This window comes from Cetorhinus maximus, chromosome 1, assembly GCF_964194155.1.
Source record: "Cetorhinus maximus chromosome 1, sCetMax3.hap1.1, whole genome shotgun sequence".
NCBI classification, from domain to species: domain Eukaryota; kingdom Metazoa; phylum Chordata; class Chondrichthyes; order Lamniformes; family Cetorhinidae; genus Cetorhinus; species Cetorhinus maximus.
Window position 1 is genome coordinate 69,591,390 of NC_135879.1, and position 27,665 is coordinate 69,619,054.

General features: G+C 43.6%; 1 protein-coding gene across 3 annotated transcripts in view; it reads right to left on the bottom strand.

Annotated features, from left to right (window-relative positions):
- sorcs2 (sortilin-related VPS10 domain containing receptor 2) overlaps positions 1-27,665 on the bottom strand; it is an 874,344-nt gene that overhangs the window by 38,738 nt on the left and 807,941 nt on the right. For all 3 annotated transcript variants that reach the window (XM_078542265.1, XM_078542257.1, XM_078542248.1), the window contains exons 18-23: positions 27,482-27,653; positions 14,292-14,478; positions 13,149-13,282; positions 12,925-13,048; positions 11,230-11,342; positions 500-625 (exon numbers count right to left, since the gene is read on the bottom strand). In XM_078542265.1, coding sequence (XP_078398391.1) covers positions 500-625; positions 11,230-11,342; positions 12,925-13,048; positions 13,149-13,282; positions 14,292-14,478; positions 27,482-27,653 — 856 coding nt within the window. The remainder of the gene's footprint in view (positions 1-499; positions 626-11,229; positions 11,343-12,924; positions 13,049-13,148; positions 13,283-14,291; positions 14,479-27,481; positions 27,654-27,665) is intronic.

Sequence of the window (27,665 nt, forward strand, 5' to 3'; positions counted from 1 at the left end):
TTCTGCTGAAGGGTCATGAGGACTCGAAATGTCAACTCTTTTCTTCTCCGCTGATGCTGCCAGACCTGCTGAGTTTTTCCAGGTAATTCTGTTTTTGTTTTGGATTTCCAGCATCCGCAGTAGTTTTTTGTTTTTATTACAATCATCTCTCCCAACCTTCTCGCAACTCCAACAAAGGGTTATACCTGAAATCGCAACTTACATTTTTTTTTTCCACAGATGCTGCTTCACCTGCTGAGTGTTTCCAGCATCTGCAGTATTTTGCTTTAATTTTTCTTCATTTTAATTCTGCTTTAGCATTTGTTCCTTTTCTCACCATTCCCCCATTTTTAAAATGCTTTGGGAAATTTTGCTATGTTAAAGGCACAATGCAAATAATAGTTATGTTAACTATATGTAAAACTCATGAAGTAACCAATACTATCATTTTGGCTGTTTTCCTATAGCTCTAAGTTATCTTTATATTACCAACTTTTCCATAAAAGTTCAAATTTGGTACCTTGTCAGTGGTTATGCTTCTTTTCCTTGTTGGTTTCTCTGGTGGTGGAAGCAGGTACAGCTCTGCTGTGGTGGGCAGACCCACTCTAACCACTGTTAAAAGTAATTCCTCAGGCATGCCTGTGGTCTGCAAAGACAATGATTATTACATCAGGTAAAATATTTCAAAGTGTCACACACTGATTTTTCTGAATGCTAATGAGTCATTGTTGAAAGGGATGGGAAATGTCTCCGTGTCTATGGATGAAATAAAGACTATTAATGAAATGGCTAAAAAAATAAGCTGGAATACTCATATACAACAGGAATAAACTGATTTGCATCCATTAAATACTTAAGAAAATGAAGGTAGGAGGGAGAACTTTGTTAATTATTTTGTGTGGCTGGTTAAGTTAAGTTAGTAATGAATGACAATGTTGCAATTTTTGAAAGATCAGAAACATTTTTTGTAGGAAATAGACATATGATGATTTTGGAGTCAACGTTCACTTTTGCATATTTGCAAATGAAATTCAACAGTGCTCCAGTCCCATTACTCACTACTATTCCCAGCTTCTCCCTGATGCTAGTCTAAATGATGAAAATATCTTGTAAGGGAGCGTATTCTCATGCTAGCAGGGAATAAATTTGTAAGGTCTATTTTTGGGCTGGGAAATGCGATACACAACTAACCTATGTATGAGCTATTTGAGGCAGTCAGCACACAAACTTTATGCTACCTGTTGGTCAAATTGGTTGTAGTGTGTAGCCAAGTGAGCAACACGTTGCTAACTGGCTTCATGCTCAATAGAGGGCTCAACAGCATGTGTAGTTAGCGTGATGCAAAGCTAGCCTGGACCTCTTAAAAGCAGCCCTGTCTCTGCACTCATGTTGCAGCAGCTGCTGTAACAGTCTCAGGAAGGCTTAGATGGAAGGTACAGGACGACAAATGGAGAAGCAAGCCAGAGAGAGGACACCAGGTTTTCGGATGCAGTGCTGGATGTTCTAGTGATAGAAATGGAGAGAAGTGGGACGCCATGTTTTCACAGGGATCACAGCATCCTCAAGAAAAGGTGACCGGGGGGGTCAATTCCTAGAGCGTGACCCTGACAACCTGGCTGCAGTAGTAGAGAAAGTTCAATGATAATACATGCATGGTCGAGGTCAGTGAATGCACCTTCAGATGCTACCTCTGTTGAGTAAAGGGTTAACATCAGAAGCATACATGACACTGATGTAATAATGATGCCAGATAACATGACTGAGAAGTAAGAGAGAGTTGAAAGGAGGAGAAAAGGGCGAGGAGAGCAGCAGGGTCTTCAGTTTGGAAAGGGCGCGGAGAGCGGCGGGGACTTCAGTTTGTAAAAGACGAGGAGAGCGGCGGGGTCTTCTGTTTGTAAAGGGCAAGGAGAGCAGCGGGGTCTTCTGTTTGTAAAGGGCAAGGAGAGCGGCGGGGACTTCAGTTTGTAAAGGGCGAGGAGAGTGGCGGGGATTTCTGTTTGTAAAGGGCGAGGAGAGCGGCGGGGATTTCTGTTTGTAAAGGGCGAGGAGAGCGACGGGGACTTCAGTTTGTAAAGGGCAAGGAGAGCGGCGGGGACTTCAGTTTGTAAAAGACGAGGAGAGTGGCGGGGATTTCTGTTTGTAAAGGGCGAGGAGAGCGGCGGGGATTTCTGTTTGTAAAGGGTGAGGAGAGCGACGGGGACTTCAGTTTGTAAAGGGCGAGGAGAGCGGCGCAGACTTCTGTTTGTAAAAGGGCACGGAGAGCAACGGGGGCTTCTGTTTGAAAAGGGCATGGAGAACAGCGGGGACTTCAGTTTGTAAAGGGCATGGAGAACAGCGGGGACTTCAGTTTGTAAAAGGGCGCAGAGAGTGGCGGAGACTTCAGTTTGTAAAGGGCGCGGAGAGTGGCGGGGACTTCTGTTTGTAAAGGGTGAGGAGAGCGGCGGGGACTTCAGTTTGAAAAGGGCACGGAGAGTGGCGGGGACTTCTGTTTGTAAAGGGTGAGGAGAGCGGCGGGGACTTCTGTTTGTAAAGGGCGAGGAGAGCGGCGGGGACTTCAGTTTGAAAAGGGCACGGAGAGCGGCGCAGACTTCAGTTTTAAAAGGGCGTAGAGAGTGGCAGGGACTTGAGTTTGGGTACCTTGGGTACCTTGCTGGGAGTAGGAGTGGAGCAGACCTGCGGGAGACAGGCGGGAGCTGAGCAGCACACTTTCGCTGTTTCAGCTGTTGGGAAGCTGCAGTCTGGGAAAAAGAAAAAAAAGCAGCTGTGATGTCACAGGAACCAATAAGTTGATTGGCCGTTAAGTGTTCAGTCTAAGGGTCAGTGCGGGAGAAACCAGCTTAGGACAGGCGAGTAAACTAAAACTTTAAAATAATAAACCAAAATTTGAAAACCTTAAAATTAAAATCAAACAATAAAGATTTTTAAAAAGCAATAAAAATAAAGTAATTTAAACAAACAATTAAAACACATACCTTGTAGTTAAGAAGCACATAACCTTTAGCTGTCAGTGGTACTAGCATTCAATAAACATAGTAAATTGTGGCATACATAGGAAGAAAGTAATGAAAGTAAATTAACTAAATAACATAAGTTAGAATGGCGGGACAGGTGTTATGTTGCAGCTGTGAGATGTGGGAGCTTTTGGACGCCAAGGTGATCCATGACGAACACATCTGCAGGAAGCATAATCAACTTGAGGAATTCCGGATCAGGATTATTGATCTGGAAGTCGAAATGCAGACACTGCACAAATAAGGGAGGAAGAGAAATATGTGGATACTTTGTTTGAGAAGATAGTCAGACCTCTTAGAAGAGGGTCATCTGTTTTGGAGAGCAGTGAGGGACACGAGGGTGTGACTGACTGTGAGGCAGGTAATGGGACCAAGCAGACAGTGGGGGAGGAGCAACAACAAAAAATGCTGTAAAAACTCAGCAGGCCTGACAGTATCTGTGGAGAGAAAGACAGAATTAACGTTTTGAGTCTGTATAACTCTTCTTAAGAGCTAAAGGGAAGTAGAAATGCGGTGAAATATATATTGTCTAAGGGGGGGTGGAACAGGTGAAGCTGGATAAAAGGCCAACGATAGGTGGAGGCAAAGGAGAGATTGCAAAAGATGTCATCAACAAAAGGTCAAAGGGTTGTTAATAGTGGTGGTACTGGCTAAAGCAGGTGCTAATGGTGACATTAAGAGTGGAAAGCAATCAAAGGAGGTTTACTAGATTGATACCTGGAATGAGTGGGTTGTCTTATGAGGAAAGGTTGGACAGACTGGGCTTGTTTCCACTGGAGCTTAGAAGAGTGAGGGGTGATTTGATTGAAGTATACAAGATTCTGAATGGCCTTGACAAGGTGGACGTCGGAAGGATGTTTCCTCTTGTGGTTGAGTCCAGAACTAGGGCGCACTGTTTTAAAATTAGGGGTTGCCCTTTTAGGACAGAGATGAGGAAAATTTTTTCTCTCAGAGGGTTGTGCGACTTTGGAATTCTCTGCCTCAGAAGGTGGAGGAGGTGGGGTCAGTGAATATTTTTAAGGCAGAAGTAGATAGATTCTTGTTAGGCAAGGGAATTAAAAGTTATTGGAGTTAGATGGGAATGTGGAAATCGAAATACAAGAAGATCAGCCATGATCTTATTAAATGGCGGAGCAGGCTCAATATTCCTGTTCCTATTTCTTATGTTCTTAGACGCTCCAACCTTGTGTAGAGGTGGGATAATAGTCAATCTCCAAAGCCTTAAGCACGAGAGCTACCCCAGCCCTCTGAATAAGCATTGTCACTCAATGTGACACTTCCAGCTCTGATACTGGTACTGTATATACCTTAGAGGGGAGCTACAGATTTGGGATCAGAATGTAGTGAGTCACAGGGTATGAGTGGGTTGTAGCCAAGCCAGTGGAAAAGGATGGTGCATGTGCTGGTTCACTGGAGGTGAAGGTAGCAGAGGAGTTCTGCTGCAGAGGGTTTTGATTGGGTGGTGTACAGGAGAATGCTGAAGGGCATGCACATTGAGATACTGGGTGCATTGGCAGGCCTGTGACCAATTCATTGTCACTTGTCATGAAGTATGGAGGAATTCAGCTTCAATTTGGCAAAGATTTGTGTGCAGAGCTTGGAACCCATCCTTTCCAGCAGTAGTGGTCAAATAGTGGTCAGCTCCAGGACAGCACTTGCAGACCCAGTGTCTGGTGGCCGTCATCTCATATTCTATTCCAACGTTGCAGAGGCCACCCGATGCCTCAGTGCTGCAGTGGAAGCTCAGACTGAGGTCACCAAATCCATGCTTGTTGCCATGCAAACCCAACTTGGTGCCATGCAAGCTTAGATTGTTGCCATCATAACTGTGGATGTCAAAGTGCTCAAGGAGTTTGCAGGCTCTTACGGCAGTCCAGCAATCTATCCTCTAACGGATAACTGAATTGCTGAGGTTCTGCCTTGAGGGAGCGTCCATGGTTCTGTGGTGCACTATGTACTGTCCTCTTGCAAGATGAAATCATTCATGCTCCCACCATTGCCATTCCACCAGTGCCCTTGCTGCTGCCTTTCAGCCCGCCAGCCCAAGCTGTTGTCACCCAAGCTGAGATGGAGCAGTTTGAAGCCAGGCTCACAAGTCCCAGAAGTGCTTGAGGGTGTCCTCCAATGATACCTGCAGTCTCCACCAGTGAAAGTCAGCAGCTTTCATCAGTCATAGAGGTAGCACTGTGTAGGAGCACAAGTACAGGCAAAGGCACATAGAAGACAGGCACTAAGAGAATGCACCAGGATGAGTAGTTCAGTTATATATGTATTATATGAAGTGCTGTTGGATAACATTCATATGGAATGGTTTTTGCTGTGGCTTATATTTCAAGACTTTTGCCAAGAGGAGACTGTGATGGTCTGTAGCAGAGAGTTTCAGAGTTTGAAAGATTGAGCATTGTGGAACAATGGTGATGTTGGGATGAAATCTCTGGGGAATCAAAGTCTGAGTATGTGCTCACAGACAACCCATCCTAAGCGAAGGGCTCTCGGCTGCCTCGTCCCTTCCTTCCCTTCCTCCATCAGAGATGTCCTCTGAAGGCCTATTGGCAAGGGGTGCACCCTCATGATAGCAAGGTTATGGAGAATGCAGCAGACCACCAGGAACTTGGAGAAATTCTCTGGTGAGTACTGAAGGGCTCCCCTGAGCGGTCCAGGCAGTAGGACCTTTATTTCATGACGCTGATGGTTTGCTCCCTGACCTTCCCAGTGGCTTCATTGCCCTCATTGTAGGTGTGCTATTCTCCTATGGTTGTGTGTTTGGATGGTGTGATGGGGTGGATGTGGGGCAAGTCATTAGTCAAGTGTATAGAAGTTATCCCTTGTCATAAGCAACCAGGCTCTGGTTCTTCATGGTGGGCCAAAAATGGTGAGTATAGCTATTGGATGAATACATCATGGCTGGTGCTAATATAGCAGGCATTCACAGAATCACAGAATTGTTACAGCACAGAAAGAGGCCATTTGGCCAATTGTGTCTGCACTGGCTTTCTGAATGATCAATCGTGTGATTTCCCCACCTTCTTCCCATAACCCTGCACATTTTTCCTTTCTAGATAACTACCTAAGTCACTTTAGAATGCCTCGATTAAACCTGCTTCCCACCGGACTCTGGTTGTACATTCCAGGTCCTAACCACTCGCTGTGTGAAAAAGGTTTTTTTCATGTCACCATTGCTTCTTTTGCCAATTACCTTAAATCTGTGCTCCTTGCTTTTGATCCTTTCATGAGTGGGAACAGTTTCTCCCTACCTACTCTCTCCACAGCCCTCATGATTTTGAACACCTTCATTAAATTTTCTCTCAAACTTCTCCAATTTATCCTCATAACTGAAGTTCCTCATCCCTGAAACCATTTTCATGAATCTTTTCTGCAATAAATGCTGGTCTAACCAGCGGCCCCCACATCCCGTGAAAGAATATTAAAAAAAATCTCTCTAATGCCTTTACATCTTCCCTAAAGTGCAGCACCCAGAACTGGACGCAATACTTCAGTTGAGGCGAAACCAGTGTTTTATACAAGTTTAGCATAACCTCCTTGTACTCCATCCCCCTATTAATAAAGCCGAGGATGCTGTATGTTTTATTCACTGCACTTTCAACCTGTCCTACCACCTTCAATGGCTTATTCACATATACACTCAGATCCCTTTGCGCCTGCACCCACTTTAGAGATGTGCCCTTTATTTTATACTGTCTCTCTGTGTTCTTCCTGTCGAAATGAATCACTTCACGCTTCTCTGCATTGAACTTCAACTACCTTTTGTCCACCCATTACACCAACTTGTCGGTGTCCTTTTGAAGTTTTACACTAACATCCTCAGAGTTCACAATTCTTCTTAGTATTGTATCATCCGCAAATTTTGAAATTGTGCCCTGTACAAGGCCTAGTAAATTAACATATGTTAGGAAGAGCAAGGATCCGACACTGACCACTTGGGAACTCGACTACAAATCTGCCTCTAATCCAAAAAACACCCATTAATCATCACTCTGTTTCCTATCGCTCAACCAATTTTGTATCCATGTTGCTACTGTCTCTTTTATTCCATAACCTATCACTTTGCTCACAGGTCTGTTGTGTGGCATTGTACCATCCGGTCCTGCTGAAAGTCAATGGACTTTTGGCAGGGTTGCCGAATCTCCTGTGGCGAGTGCTCCATGACGGAGCCAGAAAATCCTGGCCTTAATTACTATTCTCTTTCGTCATCCAGGGAGCTCTGGGTTTGTTTACCCTACCTTTCTCTTTACTGTGAAGATACTATATCTTCTTGGATGGTAGCCCGTTGTTCAGGTAGGTTCTTCCTGCCAACCTTTGATTCCCATTTTTTTGGTCCAGATCCATTCTTACCCCATTCAAGTTCATTTTCCCACAGTTAATTATTCTTACTCTGGACTGTTTTTTGTCTTTTTCCATAGCCAACCTAAATTTTATGATGCAATGATCATTGTCCCCTAAATGTTTTAATGACGCTTGATCCACTTGGCCCACCTCATTCCCAAGAACCACACCCAGCAGTGGCTCCTCTCTCGTTGGACTGGAAACATATTGCTGTAGAAAATTTTCCTGACACACTCTAGGGACTCTTGCCCCTCTCTGCCCTTTACACTCCCACTATTCCAATCTCTATTTGGATAATTAAGTTTCCCATTATAACTACTTTAAAATTCTTGCAGCTCCCTAATTTCCTTGCAAATTTGTTCCTCTATATCTTTCCCACTAGTTGGCAGCCTATAGACTATAATGAGCAATGTAATTGCACATTTTTTTGTTCCTTAGGTCTAGCCAAATAGATTCTGTCCTTGACCCCACTGGGACATCCTCTCTCTCCAGCACTACAATGCTCTCCTTAATCAGTACTGCCACCCCTCCCCCTTTTCTTCCTTTCCTATCTTTCTTGAACACCTTGTATCCAGGAATCCAGAATACCCGGTCCTGCCCTTCTTTGAGTCAGGTCTCTGTTATAACCACAACATCATATTTCCACATGGCAATCTGCACCTGTAACTCCCCAATCTTATTTACCACACTCCATGCATTCATGTAAATGCACAGAAACCCTGATTTAGACTTTATTATTTTCTCCCTCGCTCTGACCCCACCTAATAACATACTATTCCCTGTTCTAATGCCATCTAACTTTCCCAGTATTCTGTACACCTTGGCATTCTTCTCTGATACTACCTCCTGGTTTGCACACCCTTGCCAAATTAGTTCAAACCCTCCGATGGTCACACACCAGCTGGATAATGGAGTGGTTGCCTTTGCAGTTGAAGAACATCTCTCAGTTAATGAGGGGGCTTGCATAGCTATGTGCATGCAGTCAATTGCACCCTGCACCATTGGGAATCCTGCTAGCCTGGCAAAGCTACAACATGTACTTGTTCCTCCTGCTTCCCTCTGGTCGGTGAGAAGACACTGTGTCCCTCTCTCCTTCTGTAGGGGGCCTCTGTCACCTCCCTGATGCAGTGACAGATGGTGAACTGTGAGCTGTTGCTAATGTTGCCTGCTCCCACTGGAGTAGAAAACTAGGGCTGTGGTGATCTTGACTCACCCTGCTATGTAGCTGTTCAAAATGTGCAGTGCAGTTCACCTCCTTGGTGAAACAGGCACCAAATGCACTATTGAGGCTGAGATGGAGGGGTGAGAAGTGGTTCCTAAAGATGCTTGGTAAACAGACCTTCTATTGAAAGGCCGCTTTCTTCTCCCCCTAACACAGTTTCCCCCCTCTGCTGCCTGTTCTCCATTACCTTGCTACAGCTCAAAGTACACTGCAACTATAGCTCCCATTAATGAAGCTAGTTTTCTCATGCGAGGCCTTTTAATTCCTCTGATCTTCTTGTCAAAATTCAGCACCACTTAAGTTTGCAAAACCCTTCCAATAACAAACAACACTGTATTTCCAATAATTCTGCACCAGCAAACAATGTAAATAGGCACCTCATCTGAAGGTTGCATGGTTAACCCTTTAAATAGCATTAGTTGGGTTGGATGGGGGTGGGGTGTTCCCTTGTGCAGCTGAATGCATGTTCAGCTGGGAATGATTAAGAGGTGTTATCAGGACCTGCATTATCCAAAATGGTAGATTGCGCACCAAATCAGCATTAGAGGCTGTTTGGAATTACCATCTGCCTATTTTATGCATTTCCAGTGTGCGCATGGCTCACTTGCACACAATCTGTACATGGACCAAACTGAATGTCGTGATAAACAGTCAGAAACATCATAGCATTTGAGAGCCTTAGGCTTCCCTAGTGTCAGCATCAGCGACGTTATAGAGCTGTATTTCATGGCCTAGGTTACATTTCAGGCGCAGCAGTATCATGCAGGAGCCAGGAATGCTAATGAGGGGAGAAGGGCACCAGTGTGAACTAAACAAGTGGGAGTAGGGTGCCTGTATGGATTGAGAGGGGCAAGAAGGGTAAGTGTATGAACTGGGGAGTGAGAAGGTGCCAATGTGAACAAGTGGGTGAAGGGGAAAAGGGTAGCAGTGCAAACATGCAGGTGAATGGAAGAATGGTGCCTGTGTGACCAAGTGGGTGAAGAGAAGGGTGCCAGTGTGAACAGGAAGGTGAATGGGAGAAGGGTGCCAGTGTGAACAAGTGGGTGAAGGGGAGAAGGATGCCAGTGTAAACGAATGAAGGGGAGAAGGGTGCCAGTGTAAACACGTGGGTGAAGGGGGAAAGAGTAGGGGTACAAACATGCAGGTGAAGGAGAGAAGGGTGCCATTGTGAATGAATGAAAGGAAGAAGGGTGCCAGTGTGAACAAGTGGGTGAAGGGGAGAAGGGTGCCAGTGTAAACACGTGGGTGAAGGGGAAAAGAGTGGGGGTGCAAACATGCAGGTGAAGGAGAGAAGGGTGCCATTGTGAACGAATGAAGAGGAGAAGGGTGCCAGTGTGAACAAGTGGGTGAAAGGGAGAAGGATGCCTGTGTAAACAAGTGGGTGAAGGAGAAAAGAGTGGGGGTGCAAACATGCAGGTGAAGGAGAGAAGGGTGCCATTGTGAACGAGTGACGGGGAGAAGGTGCCAGTGTGACCAAGTAGGTGAAGGGGAGAAGGGTGCCAATGTGAACAAGCCAGTGAAGGGAAGAAGGGTGCCACTGTGAACAGGAGGGTGAAGGGGAGAGGGTGCCAGTGTGAACAAGCAGGTGAAAGGGAGTAAGGTGCCACTGTAAATTCATAAGCAGAGGGGAAAAGGGTGCTAGAGCAATCTGAAAAAATGGCAGGAAAAGGTGTCACTTTGAACTAAGGTGGAGTGCATCATTTAACTGATGCTCAATCAGGACAAAGGTTTAGGGTCAAGGCAGAATCTTTCCACTTCCGGTAGAAGAGGAAATCCTGAGTTACAACGTCAAGTTTGCAATGATATCAAGTTATATGAGAAGCCTGATTGAATGAAACGTCATCTCAGTTCAAGCGCTCAATTGGAAATTCCAAATCACCATGGAGGACTGTGATGTGAGTTTTGAACAAGTAAAAAATAAAAATGAATCTATAAACTTGGCACATCATAACATTCAAGGCTATGGGTCAAGTGCTGGTAAATGGGATTAGGTAGGTAGGTCAGGTGTTTCTCACGTGTCGGTGCAGACTCGATGGGCCGAAGGGCCTCTTCTGCACTGTGATTCTGTGAACTGGAAAACTTGAAAAGATATGGGAAGTGGGCAAGGGAATGGAATTTAGTAAATAGCTCTTCCAAATTGCCAGTGCAATGGCTAGATGTCCTCCTGTGTTGTAAACTCTGATTCTGTGACCTGAGCTAACTGTGTAGACTGAAAGACCTATTCTTAAGTTGTTATATTCTTAGTCATAGTAGCCTATAATTAAAATAGTCAACGCATCGAGAGACAGAAAAATCCATCAATTTAGTCCACAAGACACTTGCACTGACTTTGATAATGACAGGTGAAAATAGGCTTAAAATATGCAAAATAACTGTGCAAATATTTAACCATTTCAATGGGCACTTCATCCTGGAAGAATTGTAACAAACAGCAGCAGCGAGATAGCCCAGCATCTGACATACTGGGTAAATTTTCAACTTGCTGTCTGAGCGTAAAATTGTCGATGTGGATCAACCGCCCATTATGGAAATTGCTGGATTTTTTATTTCAATTTTCATTTCTTGATTAGCATGTTGAAAATCTACCTCACAGTCTGCAAACTTTATCACATAATCATAAACGATCCCAAGTGTGTGATTTCCAGTACAAATAGGTTATTTATTAGCAAATACCTCTGCTAAAATCCTCGATATAACTTGTCCAATATCTTCCCTCCATTCTGGTACATTAGGATTGTAACTGTCGATGTTCTGAGAAAATTCAAGAGGTAGGACTTCCAACTGATCTGAAACATCAATGCATTTATACTAGAACTGTAGGAAAGATTGATGCCACATTTATTAAAACCATTTAAAGGTTATTCTCTGCTTGAAAATGATTTTGGTAAACTTTTTGTTTGGTGAAGAATCAAAGAGCCATTCTGCTGTGATGACATGATGCTTATTAGTGCAATGATTCACTTCGACACATATTTGCATCACTTAAGGGCCAATTTTTCAAATACACGCTCCAAGTACAAAGCCTTTCTCACCCAACTGTGCATCACGAATTTGTGTCTGCATACCTCATAGCTTCCCATCCATTAATGCTGAGACTATGCATTGGTTTATTCAGTTTATTCCTCCTTTGTAATCTAGAAACCAGCTGTGAAGTAGTCCCTTTAAATACTTTTTCTAGGACACAACTTCAGAATTCTAATATTAAATGATGACATAATATTTTATTGGAGATTATCTGCACGGCTAATAGGACAGTTATCCTACTGATGATGCAGAATATATTTAGTAATCCATGGGGAGCCAAGCTCCGAGGGAGTGTAAAGCCGATTCCCTAACCTCCATTGTCTTTGAGTGCAGTGCCCCATTGGGATCCCAGGTTCAGGGAATTTATGAATTAATGTGAAAACATTTTTGAAACGGTCGTGATCAGCTTCCTCAGTTCTTAATTCTTCTAAATGAAAGAGGCCCAAACTGACTGGCAAATTTCTAGAGGCTCAGTAAGTTATTTAGTGCAAACTGTAGCTAGGAACTCCTCTGCAATTGCATCTGAAATTGGGCAGGATGACAGCCGAGAATGGAAGAAAATTTAATAGACAAGGCTTACCACACACCACCAGTCCAACTGGACCTCCTTCACCTGGACCACGATTGGCTGCTCCATCCCCACCTGTCACATGCTATGGCAGAGGGGAAGAGTGGGCCAGATACCTGGAGGATTTGCTTTCTGTCCATTCCATCTATTGCCACTTACGCACAAGAAAGTGGTGGAGCCTGGAAAGCAGCAGTAAAAGCCTTGAAATCTCTTCATGGAGAAGAAAGCCTTATAGCATCCTCTTCTTCTTTCATGTAGTATCAGGCGCTCAACTGCTGAAGGCCCCTGTCTGAAAAGAGGCTTTCAGTGGGACAGTTGGCCTTGTTCTGGTGTTTCTGCCTTTTTAATATCCCTGGCTACTTATTCTGATGCTTGGATTTTTCACCCTCACACTGACAGGATCTCTGATGATGGTGGGAATCCTACCAAGAACCTGCTTTACATAATGACTGATCCCCAATCCAAGGAAACATGTCAGGTTCTGGGGTAGATCAGGAGGGGCTGCCAGAAGTCCAGTCCTGGCGGAACTCCATCCAGAGGGGTAACCTAGCAGCTATCCTCTAACAACCAATTCCTTCAAACTATGCCTTGCGAATCCCTAAACCAACCAGGCAATAACATGGCCTATCTACATGTGTCATCTGATGTAGGGGCAGGCATTATTAAGTACTACAAAAGATCTTCACCCAAACTTTACCAATCATTCACTGTAATACATCATGTGAACAATTGTCTAGATAAAGGTTCACTTCAAAGAAATACTTTGAGTTTCTTACCAAATATCTTCACCACCTTAGAATCCTGAACCATGGAACTGCCACATGAGGCCTGGACTGTAACTTTAATCTGACCGTTCTCACTAAAGCTGGTTATAAGACTGTTTTCCAGGGTAAGACGAGGCTGCAAAGAATGGTTCAAAAACATGGAAAATATTATCTTCTTATTGTTTTAAATAATATTCATAATTTTATTAACTGGATATGTACAAGGTGACACCCACCTCAAGGCTGTCCCCCAGCCACCACTGGAAGACTGTGAGGTTGGAGTTGCTCGGCTGCACTAATGCTGTCAGATTCACTTGCTGATTCCTGCGAATGACTGGCAGTGCCTCCAGATGCACAACCTGGAGAGGTGCTGAGGAGACCAAGTGCCTTTGTCTTAGTAAAACATCTGTACAGAATGCTGCCCAATTAATCAGTCTCTACAAGATTTTACTTTAAAATATATTCACCCAATACTTTACACACTCCAATACTTTACACACAGTTAAACTTTTGAGATTTGCATTACTTTTTCAACTTTCAAATTACACTTCTTTTGGTTACATAAACACTGAAATGACATTCTGAAAATTATGGACTCATTTAGGAATTGTAACACTTTCTCATGTTGCACATTAAGTAACTTTGACATAAAGTTCCATCCATTCTTTTCACCAATGTGCTTAAACCCAAGCTAACTTTCCATTTCCAGCATTAGCTAATCATATGTCCCCTGCGTATCAATACTTCTTTCTTTGGCAGTCTTTTGGGGAACCCCTGTGGAAATTCTATCCCATAATGTAAGTGCATCCTTAACAATCTAAATTCTCAAGCCCCACTTCTATTTGGTAATAACCCTGGCTCCAAATTCTCTCTTTTTCATTTTGCATTACTACATTAAAAGCTGTGAAGTATATGCTCTCATGAACAGCACAAACAAGGTTAAAATAACAAACACAATGAAATAAAACCAATGTCCCTATTACATTATAGCCAAATACACTCAATTGGGGTTTTGTTTTTTTAGCTTCTTCTGAAGAATTACGGCAGGTTGTCAATTTTTTTATGTCTTCACACAAAGCATGAGCACAGACGTGCATAAACAAAGAAGCAGACATTTCCCTCCTGAATATGAAAGTTTCAACTCCTGAAGATGGAAGACTGCAAATTCAACTTGGCTGGTTATTTTCCTTTTACTTTAATGTCAAGCCTCTGCAAAACTATTCTATGACACACAGTATGTTGACGGCCTTAAATATGTGGGGAAATTGTCACGATTCTTACAAAAATCCATCCCCAAACTTCTTTTGGGGAATATCGTCAACACATATTTTATTGGGTGTACAGTGTTCTTACTATATTTCTGCATTGCACCAACTTACAGTTCACCTGAATGTAAACCATTGCTTCGTCAGACCCTGCAATGTTTTCCGCTTTCACAGAGACACGGTAGATTCCTGGTTTCTCGTATCTGTGTTGAATTGGTTCGTCCATCAGTGTGAGGTTGACATAAATGGCCTTAAAACCATCTCCAAGATCCACCTGATATTTTGTGTTTAATGTATCACCCTAACAACAAGACAGAAACAAAAGACCATAAAGTACTGTTGTTCAAAAAGACCTTCAGTATAGCTTTTATGAGTCCGGCAGGCCTGATCCCTCATGAGTTCCAAGATCCCAATTAAGTAACTGGATCTTATATTTACTGTAAGCATTCTATAACTCCTTGTCCCATTAAGCACATCTACTTGAGTTCCCTTGATGGCTTAATGAATAAAGGTATATCCTGAACTAGTGCCAAGGCGTAGGAACTGGAAGCTTCAACTTCTGATCTCTCTAAGGTTGGCTGATTTTAGCTGGGCATTACAATTTTCCTTAGCATTCCCAGGCTAGGGAGGGGAAGAGTCAGCCAAGGGTGCCTTGAAAACAAAGCAACAACCTTCTGTCAGGCGACAACAGAATTGAGCTGAGTTGTGAAGCCTTCCATAGATGAATAGCCTCCTGGCACTCTCGGCTCAGAAATGAAGAATGATCACCTGAGACAAGATATGAGGAGGCTATGGGTGCCTGTCGAACTGAATCTTAATAACAGTTAGCTCCAGGGGAGTAGGGGAAAACTGGTCATGTTATCTTTCATACAGATTGCTTCTGGACTGTTCATCAAGGAGCATCTGAACGGAAACACAAAATTCTTTGAAATGATGTCACTCGCAGGCAATGAGCTGCATTTCTTCCATTTAATTTGTAATCTGTCTTCTTAGCTGGAGCAAAAACAGCATCAGACATGATTCTCCAATTGTGGAAAGGCCTGTTCTATAAGATTCCATGTGAAATTTGTGGGTTTCAAATTCTCCCAAGCCTTGCAAACTCAATTGGTCCACAATCTGACAATAATTCTGACAATCTGACAAAAATGGAATTATAACCCTCCTGCATATAAAGTGCATATTGATGACACTGCAACATGTTATTTTTGACACGATCATACAAATAACTAGTCATTGCTGTTTGCAAAGAAATCATACTAACATTTTCCCATTAACTTTTGTATTGACAAAAACTCAGTTTTGGAAAATCTTATTAGAAAAATACATTTGATGTGCTTATTATTCTATTACTTTTGTTTCTCTGTGTCTTTTGCGCTCATGAAGTTGGCAGATATTAATCCTAGAGAAGGGAACATCTTTCGCATTTTTATTGCACTAAAGCATCAAGCATTTACAAGTTAGATATGGGCAAAACTTGCTCTATCTTGGCTCCAACAAAGTGTCTTAGTGTGAAGCCCAGAAGAGCATTCAGAGTGCACCATTGTGAAATTTCCTCACAACTGCTAACTCAAAAACAATTTAGTCCAATTATGAAAACTTTTGTTCTGGGGATGCACCCACTAGGAATCAGATTGATTTTGTTCCAAATGTGTTTGATATCAGACCCTACAAAAATTAGAGTTTAGACTACTATTCCATCAGTTTGGATTGATTCAAGCCTAACTGTGAAGCTGAAAGCCCATCACATAAACACACTATGCCAATAGTCCTTGAGTGTCAAGAGGTGAACCATATTAATGATGTAACAGTGCAATGATGCTTTAAAATGCTTCCCCCCAACATTGTCATTCTGTGTTAGCATTAAGGAGCACGGATCAGAATAATTATCACAGGGATCTCATGCATGAGTAGACTTAGACAAGGAGCAAATTATTTTAATTGAATTCTTGATGCCGTAAACTTGATAAGCTTTAGCTTGAAATGTGGCCCAGAACTTCTGTTCCTGGGTGGGTGGGGGGAGTGTGCTGTACCCCAGATTATGTGCTGAGGGACATCCCGGATATCCCCACGCAAGGAGTACATGGGAATTGCCCGGGAAGTTAAACTTCCAATGGGTAATTACGCTGCATCTGGAACCATCTAATATAGGAAAAGTTAGCAGGATTAAAACTACTTCTAACTCCTGGATAACTATAATACTGACACACCCCAACCCCCCTACTGGACTCCCAATTACACACCTGACCACAACCCTCCCACCCGCAACCACCCGGCACCCCCTGACTACCCTCCTGGCCCCCCAACTAGTTCCCCAGCAACCCCCCCACCAAACTACCTTTCCGAACATCCAACAACCCCTGACTCCCACTCCCTGACGTCCCCCCCACCCCGGATTACCTGATCCCTACCAGACCCCTCAACTGCCCGAACCCCTGACCACCAGACTTTCACCCTGACTACCCAATGACCCCCTCACCACCCAACCACCCTAACCCCTCACCCACTTACACTTGCCTTCTCCCTAACTTCTCAAAGTGGCTTTAAACTTACTCAGCTTTTTTACCCATAAAAAGCGGGCATGGTTTCACTCCTCCCCACGATCCTGCAATGGACATAGTCCAAAGCTGTTGCGCTGCACATTTCTCACCAGGCTCAGAAGGGAAGATAGGGTGAGAAATGTGCAGCTCCCAATCTGGGTAAGTAAAAAGGAGCAGAGTGGCAATCTGACAGTGATTGCCACGCCACAGAAGTTCTGGGCCACTGATTCTGAATATGCAGGTTTGATACCTCAGTTTAATATGTTTGTTCTGAACTTCTATCAGATTCATTTTGGACAACCCTGATTTCCTTGTTTGAAGCTATCAGTTGGCTATAGTTCCGCACTTTGAAGTGTTTACTGGATTCTAATCCCCAGCTGATCAATGGCCTGCTCCAAGTTGATAGGTTAAATTGCTCATTGTAAATTTACCATTGATTGAAGGGTTATTTTTTCCCCAATGAGGTTTAAGTACTTGATACACATATTCAACCACAGAGACAACACCCATATATGGAAAGTTATTACTGATCAGAAGTCCAGAGTGAAATAGATGTGCTGTGCTTCAATGATCCCACATTCTCACAAGTAGTGCTAATGACTTTCCTATCATTTGTCACTGTGTACAGTGACAGAGTAAGCTAACCATCCAATGCTAGAATCTTTACCTCATTCTGGGGATATTAATAGAATGTTGCAATCATTATAAAATATATGTATTTACTGACAGCGACAATCAAAGGTAGCAGCTGTGATCTTATTAACACATGCGCTTGATTTTATTCCTGTAATTTACGTCAGAGCTACAGCTGATGCTAAAGGCACTCTGTAATTGGTTCCATTTCCTGGCACAAATTGGAAATTTACACTTCCATATGAATATTACTGCACTAATTTCCACATATTTCTGTCAGGATTTCAATACTGGATTTCGTCTGGATTTTCAGGAAACAATGGCTACAATGAGCACCAGCTATTGAAAAGTCGATTCTTCTCCCCGATCTCAGCAATTAGGGGAGCTTTGTTAAACTGAAGTTTAATTGCCAGTCTACTAACTTAGCTGATTTCTGTCAGGGGGCATTGTAATTGCTCTCAAAGTGTCCCTGGGCTAAGGAGGAGGGAGAAATTCAACCAGGATCCCCAGTCCTAATCCCAACAATTGCTGCTGGAAGTAAGCACGGATAAACATGGATAACATGTTTAACCATGCAGTTCAATTCTTTTGCAACACTCATTGTTGAGTCTCACACATGAAAAAATGAAAGAGGTGCCAGAAGGATGTTAAGTGTCCATGGAATCATTTGCCAATATGTGTCAAAAATTTTCAAAAACAAGGAAAGAAAACTGGAGGGTGGAAAAAACAGGAAATAGACTAGGCGTCATTAAATTATATGTTGTTCTGTATTTCCCATGTAAAGAAATAATTTGCCAAGACTTTACACTCGTATTGCAATTTACATGTCCCCTGATTACCTCACTTGTATACACACAGCTGTAATATGGCAAATATGTAGAAACATAGAAAATAGGAGCAGCCTGCTCTGGAATTATTTTCACAATGAGGAGCAAGGCATTGTGATTTAGAAGAGCCTGCCAAGCAGAAGTTAGAACAAAACACAAAAGATGTGGCAGAAGAGATAGGTTTTGAGAAAGATCTGGCAGCACAGAGTAGCTGAGGGAAAGAATTTCAGAGTGCCAGGCAGTGATAATTAAAGTCCAATAATGGCAAGAAAGGGGAAAACACTCAGTGGGATGGCCTCAGACGGCTACAGTGTGAGCTGGAAGGAAGAGTTGGGCGAGGTTACCGAAGTAGGGGGAATTTACAAATGAAGTCTCAGACTTTAAGTCAATTCATTAGAGCATGGAGAAATGAATGAGGTACCAAGAACAGGGCAGAGTATGGGTCAGATTTGAAGTTTGTGGAGTTTGTTTTAAGATAGAGCTCAGCAAGGCAGTGAGGAGAGTGCGAGAGAAGCTCAGCCAGATGGTGAGAAAGGATTGGATGAGAGTTTCGTTTGTATAATCAAAATGTACCCAGCTGATGTTACAAAGGTGGAAACAGGCAACTTTTGAGGGTGATAAAGAAGACGTTTAAATAAGCTCAGCTCAGGGTCACACAGGTAAACCTGAATCCTAGTAACTGGACACCAAACATATGGTTTACTCCATACTTTTCAATTAAAAAACATTTTCAAAAATTGGGAATATGTTGTTCACATAAAGTACAAGACTGAGTGAGTTTTAAAACTATCTTTAAAAAAACATATAAAATGCATCTGGTTCACTATTGTCCTTCAGGGAAGAAAATCTGCCATCCTTACCTGGTCCGGCCCACAGGTGTCTCCAGACCCACAACAATGTGGCTGACTCTTAAATGCCCTCTGAAGTGGCCTAGCAAGCCACTCAGTTGTATCAAATGGTTAAAAACAAGCCAATAATGAATGAAGCCAGATGGACGGACCACCCAGTATCAACTCTGGCACCGGAAACGAAAGCAGCAAACCCAGCCCTGTCGACCCTGCAAAATCCTCCTCACCAACATCTGGGGCCTTGTGCCAAAATTGGGAGAACTGTTTCACAGACTAGTCAAGCAACAGCCTGACATTGTCTGTAAGGTATGATTCTGTGAGTATGACTATTTCCCAGACATCACCATCGCCATCCCTGGGTTTGTCCCGTTCCACCGGCAGGACAGACCCAGCAGAGGTGGCGGCACAGTGGTATACAGTCATGAGGGAGTTGCCCTGGGAGTCCTCAAAATTGAATCCATGAGTCCTCAACATCGAGTCTCATGGCACCAGTTCAAAGATGGGCAAGGAAATCTCCTGCTGATTACCACGTACTATCCCCCCTCAGCTGATGAATCAGTACTCATCCGACACCACTTGAAGGAAACACTGAGGGTGGCAAGGGCACAGAATGTACTCTAGATGGGGTAATTCAATGTTCATCATCAAGACTGGCTCGGTAGCACCACTACAGACTGAGCTGGCCGAGTCCTAAAGGAGAGAGCTGCTAGGCTGGGTCTGTGGCAGGCGATGAGGGAACAAACAAGAGGGAGAAACATACTTGACCTCACCTCACTGTGGTAACTATGGTTTTATCTAATGTGTAGTATACCTTTCAGAAGAATGTGAGAAAAGAAGATCACAAGATCTTGTGTAACCAATAGTGGAGAACTCAGGCTAGTTCAGTAGTTAGTTAGTTGTTAGTTGGAAGTTAATAATCTGCAAGTGAGCAGAAGTATTTAGATAGAGTTTGGTGTAGAAGCACATGTGTAGCTGCTCAGTACAATGTAAATAAACAGAATATGTTCCACCCAAGAAGTGTCTGCAGAACTACTCTATCTAAAGTACTAACTCGATCACCCAGCAACAAGCATGCAATTGGGACTCAAGTCACAACAAACTGGTGATGAGGATAAAGCAGAGACCCAAAAAACTTAGAAACATAGAAACTAGGAGCAGGAGTAGGCCATTCGGCCCTTCGAGCCTGCTCCGCCATTCATTATGATCATAGCTGATCATCCAACTCAATAGCCTGCTCCCACTTTCTCCCCATACCCTTTGATCCCTTGCAACGAGGATGCAACAAACTGGCGACAAGGAAAAAGTGAGGATAGAAGGAAGATACAACGAACTAGCATTGAGAGTAAAATCACGGAGGAAATCAAAAGAATCGAAATTGGGCTGTACGTCACATGGTCGGAATAAGTAGAAGTTTCCGTTCAAATCATTGACGCAATACCCTCAAAGCATACCACAATTCGGGAGAATTGATCCAATTGATCCAGCTACAGGCGATTGGTCTCATTATATTGTACGCCTTGCGTTCTATTTCCAAGCGAACGACATTATGGGGGAAGAGAAGGGGCGGGCAATCCTCTCATCTACATGTAGGAATAAAGCTTACAGCTTAATTCCAAGTCTGCTGGCACCCAGTGCCCTAGATTCTAAGAACTTCAACGAATTGGTGGACCTCGTGAAGGGTCATTAGCAGCCAAAACCCTCGGTAACGATGCAATGCTTCAAGTTTAATTCAAGGAACAGAGTCCCGGGGAAGGCAGTTGCTTGTTATACGGCAAGTTTGAAACAGTTAACAAAACATTTTTAAACAATATGCTCAGAGATCGTTTTGTCTGTGGTGTGAATGAGGACACAATTCAGAAGAGATTGCTGTTTAAAACAAATCTGGATTTTAAGAAGGCACTGGAGATAGCACTGGCCATGAAAAGTGCAGTAAGGGATTCAAAAACCATACAGGTAGTGCAAAATGGCACCGTACTCCACATTGGGTGAGAAGCCCCAGCCGAAAAGGGCGGGGGAAATACAAGACTCTGTCGAGAAGCAGGAAACAGCCACTGCTAGCAGAAGAATAAAAATAATTGACTCAGCAGCGAAAATAAAGAATAACGGCAACAGAGGTGGAAAAAAGCAGACTAGTAACGATTGGCTGTTTAAAAAAAATCAAATGTTTTTATCGTCATCGAAATGGACACATAATGAGACAATGCAAGGAAAGAATCAGGCAAACTTTCAAGCAAAAGAGAAAACCTAGTGAGATTTACAGTGTAGAAGAGCCTGAAGCAACAAATTCAGATATTTATTCATTATTTAATTTGAAGGTAGGACAGAACCAATTTATATAACAGTAAAAGTGAATGGCAGATCCATTCTGATGGAAGTGGACACAGGAGCTTCCACTATAGTAACTGGTGAACACACTTTCAAATACCTGAATTATGGTGAACATAAATTAAATTTGGAAGTAACTGATGCCAAATTAAAAACTTACACGGGTGAAGAAATCCAAGTCAACGGCATAAGTGGTGTTACTGTCCATTACAGGGGCCCCTCTAAACATAAATAATGGTAATTACAATGGAATGAGGGCAGAGTTGGCTGGAGTGGACTGGGAAAGCAGTTCAGCAGAAAAGACAATTGATGAACAATGGCAGATGTTTAAGAAAATAGCTCATGACTCTCAACAAAGATATATCCTAATGAGGAAGAAGGATTCAGGGAAGGGGATAAACCCTGGTTAACCAAGGAAATTAAGGACAGTATCAAATTGAAAGAAAAAACATACAATGTGGCAAAGATTAGTGGTATGCCAGAGGAGAAGGTTTTAAAAGCCAACAAAAGATGACCAAAGAAATAAAAAAGAGGGAGAAAATGAACTTTGAGGGTAAACTAGCAAGTAATATAAAAACGGACAGTAAGAGCTTCTTTAAGTATATAAAAAGGAAGACAGAGGCCAAAGTGAACATAGGCCCCTTAGAGATTGAGGCTGGGGAAATAATAATGGGCAACCAGGAAATGGCAGAAGAGTTGAATAAATACTTTGCTTCAGTCTTCACGGTAGAAGACACTAATAGCATTCCAAAAATACTAAATAATCAAGGGGCAAAAGAGGGGGAGGAAATAAATACAATAACTATCACCAGAGAAAAAGTACTATAGAAACTAATGGGGCTAAAGGATGATAAGTCCCCTGGATCTGATGGGTTGCATCCTAGGATATGAAAGGAAGTAGCTGCAGAGATAGTGGATGCATTTGTAGTAATCTTCCAAGAATCCTTACATTCTGGAAAAGTCCTAGAGGATTGGAGAATGGCCAATGTAACACCCTTATTCAAAAAGGGAGGGAGACAAAAAACAGGTAACAATAGGCCAGTTAGCTTAACATCTGTCATTGGGAAAATGTTGGAGTCTATTATAAGGGATGTAATAGCAGAGCATTTAGAAATACATAATCTAATCAAGCACAGTCAGCATGGCTTCATGAAGGGAAAATCATGCCTAACAAATTTATTAGAATTCTTTGAGGAGGTAACAAGCAGGATAGATAAAGGGGAACCAGTAGGTGTGCAAAAGATAAGGCTGAAGCATTCGCAACAATCTTCAGCCAGAAGTGCCGAGTGGATGACCCATCTTGGCCTCCTCCAGAGAACCCCAGCATCACAGGTGCCAGTCTTCAGTCAATTCGATTCACTCCACGTGATAACAAGAAACGGTTGAAGGCACTGGATACTGCAAAGGCTATGGGCCCTGACAATATTCCGGCAATAGTACTGAAGACCTGTTCTCCAGAGCTTGCCGTACCCCTAGTCAAGCTGTTCCAGTACAGCTACAACACTGACATCTACCCGACTATGTGGAAAATTGTCCGGGTATGTACTGTACACAGAAAGCAGGACAATTCCAATCTGACCAATTACCACCCCATCAGTCTACTCTCGATCATCAGTAAATTGACGGAAGGGGCCATCAACAGTGCTATCAAGCGGCGCTTGCTTAGCAATAACATGCTTACTGATGCTCAGTTTGGGTTCTGCCAGGGTCACTCAACTCCTGACCTCATTATAGCCTTGGTTCAATCATAGATTAAAGAGCTGAACTCAAGAGGTGAGGTGAGAGTGACTGGCTTTGACATCAAGCCAGCATTTGACTGAGTGTGGCATCAGGGAGCCCTGGCAAAACTGGAGTCAATGGGAATCAAGGGGAAATCTCTCCGCTGGTTGGATTCATACCCAGCACAAAGGAAGATGGTTGCGGTTGTTGGAGGTCAATCATCTCAGTTCCAGGACATCACTGCAGTAGTTCCTCAGGAACTAGGCTCAACCATTTTCAGCTGCTTCATCAATGATCTTCTTTCCATCATAAGGTTGGAAGTGGGGATGTTTGCTGATGATTGCACAATGTTCAGCACCATTCACGACTCCTCAGATACTGAAGCAGTTCGTGTCCAAATGCAGCAAGATCTGGACAATATCCAGGCTTGGGTTGACAGGTAACATTCACGCCACACAAGTGCCAGGCAGTGGTCATCTCCAACAAGAGAGAATCTAACCATCACCCCTTGACATTCAATGGCATTACCATCACTGAATCCCCCCACTATCAACATCCCGGGGTTACCATTACCAGAAACTAAACAGGGCTAGCCATATAAATACGTGGCTACAAGACCAGGTCAGAAGCTAGGAATCCTGCAGTGAGTAACTCACCTCTTGACTCCCCATATCCTGTCCACTATCTACAAGACATAGGTCAGGTATATGATGGAATACTCTCCACTTACCTGGATGAGTACAGCTCCAATAACACTCAAGAAGCTTGACACCATCCAGGACAAAGCAGCCCATTTGATTGGCACCTCATGCACCATGGCAGCAGGATGTACCATCTACAAGATATACTGCAGGAACTCACCAAGGCTCCTTCGACAGCACCTTCCAAACCCACAACGGCTACTATCTAGAAGAAGAAGGGCAGCAGGCAGATGGGAATACCACCACCCGGGAATACCACCACCTGGAAGTTCCCCTCCAAGCTACTCACCATCCTGACTTGGAACTATATCACCGTTCCTTCACTGCTGAGTCATAAACCTGGAACTCCCTCCCTAACAGCACTGTGAGTGCACCTATATCACATGGACTGCAGCGGTTCAAGAAATCAGCTCACCACCACCTTCTCAAAGGCAATTAGAGATGGGCAATAAATGCTGGCCTAGCCAGCGAAGCCCACATCCCATGAATGAATAAAGTAAAACTATGGGCGGAATTTTCCGTCTCTGTTGGCATCGGGCATGAGCGGACAATGTGGTGGGAAGGTCAAAAATCGGTTTCACGACGTCGTGAAACCAGTTTGCAATCGTCCGCTTCACCCGTCAATGGCAGGCTGCCTTTTCCACCACTGCTCATTAGGAACATCATTTTAATACATCTGCATAGCATTACAAGCCCTGATTGTCGGAACCAACCCTCCACACTGGATCATCCGGGCACGTCAGTGAGATTGCACGCCGATGTGTTTCACAACTGTAGATAAGCAACATGCACCTGGCGAGCTGCACTTTGCTCGGGACCTCAAGGTTTGTTTGCCTAGCTTGCTTCGGGCAGCACTCGCAGTTATCAACGCCAGGCTTCATAGGCAGCACCACATCACTTTTAGGGGTACTCATGGGCAGGTCTCTATCGACATGGTCAGCCTTGAGGCAGGAGTCGCTTTTCATCAGCTGCAAGGCTAGAGCTTGCTTGGGGAAGGGGGAGAAGTGGTTTCAAGCAAGGGAAGAGGCTGCAGATCGAGGGCTGTACTGGGGAAGGGTGGTGTCCCAGGGTGTGTGTGGAGGCACATATTGGTCTGTGCAAGTGGCCTCAAAATGATGAGGGCTGAGGAGGCAGTCTCCAGAGGAGATGAGGCCAGATGGAGTTGTGAGGGTGTGTATGAGAGAATGAGTGATGATGTCCCTTGAGCTGGCAGTGAGTGGGATACCAGTGCATGTATGATGGGCTTGTGAGTGTGCGAGTTTAGAGTGATGATATGGCTGTCCTACCCTGGTGGCACAGATGAGATCTTTCATCCTCTTTCTGCACTGGATGGCCAACTTCTTCTGTGCAGCATTGGCACTGACTTCCCAAACCGGAGTGGTGAGATTGCTGGGCCTCCTGCGGCCACAGCGGGGGTGGTGGACTTCACGACGGGCCTCCAAAAGGCATTCCAGTGACGAATAGTAGTAAACTATTCTTTCAGGGCTATGTCCTGGGCTGTATGCATCGAGAACTGTGTGCGCGGCTACAGTTTAGATATGGCACCCAGAGTGAGGAAACGGTGAGGTAACAGTGTGGCGGGCGATTCGAAGGCCGTCCGCCACCGAGACAATGTTTACACTCTGGCTGCATAATTAATGAGGAGGGAAGCAGACAATATGGCATGAAAACACGCCATTGTGACTGACAGGTAAAACGTCATTTTTCACACCTACTATCGCGCACTTTGGACAATTCTGGGACGATTCTGCCCTATAATTCAGTGCTTGAGAGCAACCACTTTCTGCATTACTAATAGATGTGCGTATGATGAATGGTCAAAAGCACTCCAAACAATCACCTTTAGGAGATAAGATATCAGGGCTGGAACCAGCATAGTAACTGACCGCCAAGGCTCTTGGATTCCAATTTTCATAAATTGCATTTTTCAAAAAAAGTATTATGATAATGGTGTTTTAGCCTCATTCCATTTACAGCTAGTTACTTGATTCATTTGTTAAAGCACAATTACATAACTTAAGCTCAATGATGACTTGCTGGGTTAACATACTGGAACATGTGGCACTGCACCATTCGAATAAGGCAGCTCCTGGATCGATCTCTGTTCTGTGCTGAACTAGCCAATCTCAGTGAGGGTAGTGGATGATAGGACTGGTGATAACTATAGAGCCTCCAACACTGTATAGGCAACTCATTGAGGTGTTCGAGGGCCATGGCCTGTCGAACTGTGCCTCAGCACAAAACATTCAGCAGGGTGGGAAAACAATTGCAAGTAAAATATTTTGAAAGGCTAAGTTACTTGTATTGTACCAATGGCTAGCATAGTCTTCAATGAAAATATTCCATGAGCTAAGCTTCCAAAGTGGAAATTACCACAGAACATTTGCATTCACATGGATCAGGAACAAGAATTTAGTTGGCCTGACTGTAGTGGAATTGCACGCACCATTTAGCCACTTGGATAAGATTTGATATATTTTCATTCTGTGATCAATTAACAATGTACTGATCTGAAGCTAAGTATACTATTAAGCCAGTGTAGAAGTAAGGGTTCAATTAAATGACGATTGGTCTCTGCCATGCAATCATGGAGGCAGAGGCCTTTATAATTGTTTTATCAGCTTTTTCTGTCAATCTTTCCTCGGCTCCCTCCTTCCTGAAGGTACTGACTCTTCACCAGGCTACAGTCCCCATGGGCAACAGCTGCAGCTTCAGTATCTTGTTCAAGTAGCCATTATTTACACGAGAGCTTGCCACTAAGTGTCAGCAAGCTACTTGACTGTAAAGCCCAATCCTATCCTCACCTGATACATAAAGTCCACTTTCAGCAGAAATTGAAATATGGTCAGGAGTAAAAACACTGGCCAATTCTCTCTCCTGACTCAGGGATGCTTAGTGACCTTTCACTATCACAGCTGCGATTAGTTATCTCAGGGCAAATTGGGAATTAGACCTTGGGCTATATGGACTAGCTACTCACTTGATACAACTCAATCAGCCAGAAGTGCTCAGCATTGCTGACCATCACTGTCATGACAGCAACAGTTCTTACAGAAGAAGGGGTGGGAGAAATCACCTTGACCATCCACAATAAAAAGAACTGTATGAATTATATCACCGACCATATATTTACCACAGTTAGGACAAAATTACAACTTTAGGGGCTTAGTCCTTTCCATTGTCACTGTCTCCACTTATATTTCAGACAAATTTAGGCCAATTGGAACAAATTTTACCTAGCTTTAAGTGGTGTGTGTGGGGTATTTTGTAATTTATTCTTTCATGAGATGTGGGTGTCACTGGCAAGACCAGCATTTTTTGCCCAACCCTCTTGAACTGAGTGGCTTGCTAAGCCATTTCAGAGGGCAGTTAAGAGTCAACCACATTGCTGTGGGTCTAGACTCACATGTAGGCCAGACCAGGTAAGGATCACAGATTTCCTTCCCTAAAGGACATCAGTGGCCAGATAGGTGTTTACGACAATCAATGATAGTTTCATGGTCCAGATTTTATGAACTGAATTTAAATTCCATCAGCTGCCAAGGTGGGATTTGAACGCTTGTTCCCAGAACTGGGAACCCGGGCCTCTGGATTTCTAGTCCAGTGAAATTATCATTACACTGTGTCCCCACTCTGTATGGGGTGTGTGCATGGGTGTTTGTGTGTGACAATCTGCAAACTCTAATTTGGTAGAACCAGTTAGGCTCATGTTACCTGATTCTGCAATACCAAGAATGTAACATCATCACCAGGGTTGACTGCTAGTCTTTCTCCTTTTGTGATTATTCGGAGCCCTTTTGGAGCCATTAATGGGCATCGGTACTGCATGGAGCCTTGCCGTTTGTCCACACCGCCCTTACAGACATTCAGTGCCACCTTCCTGTAACTGTTCAAAACA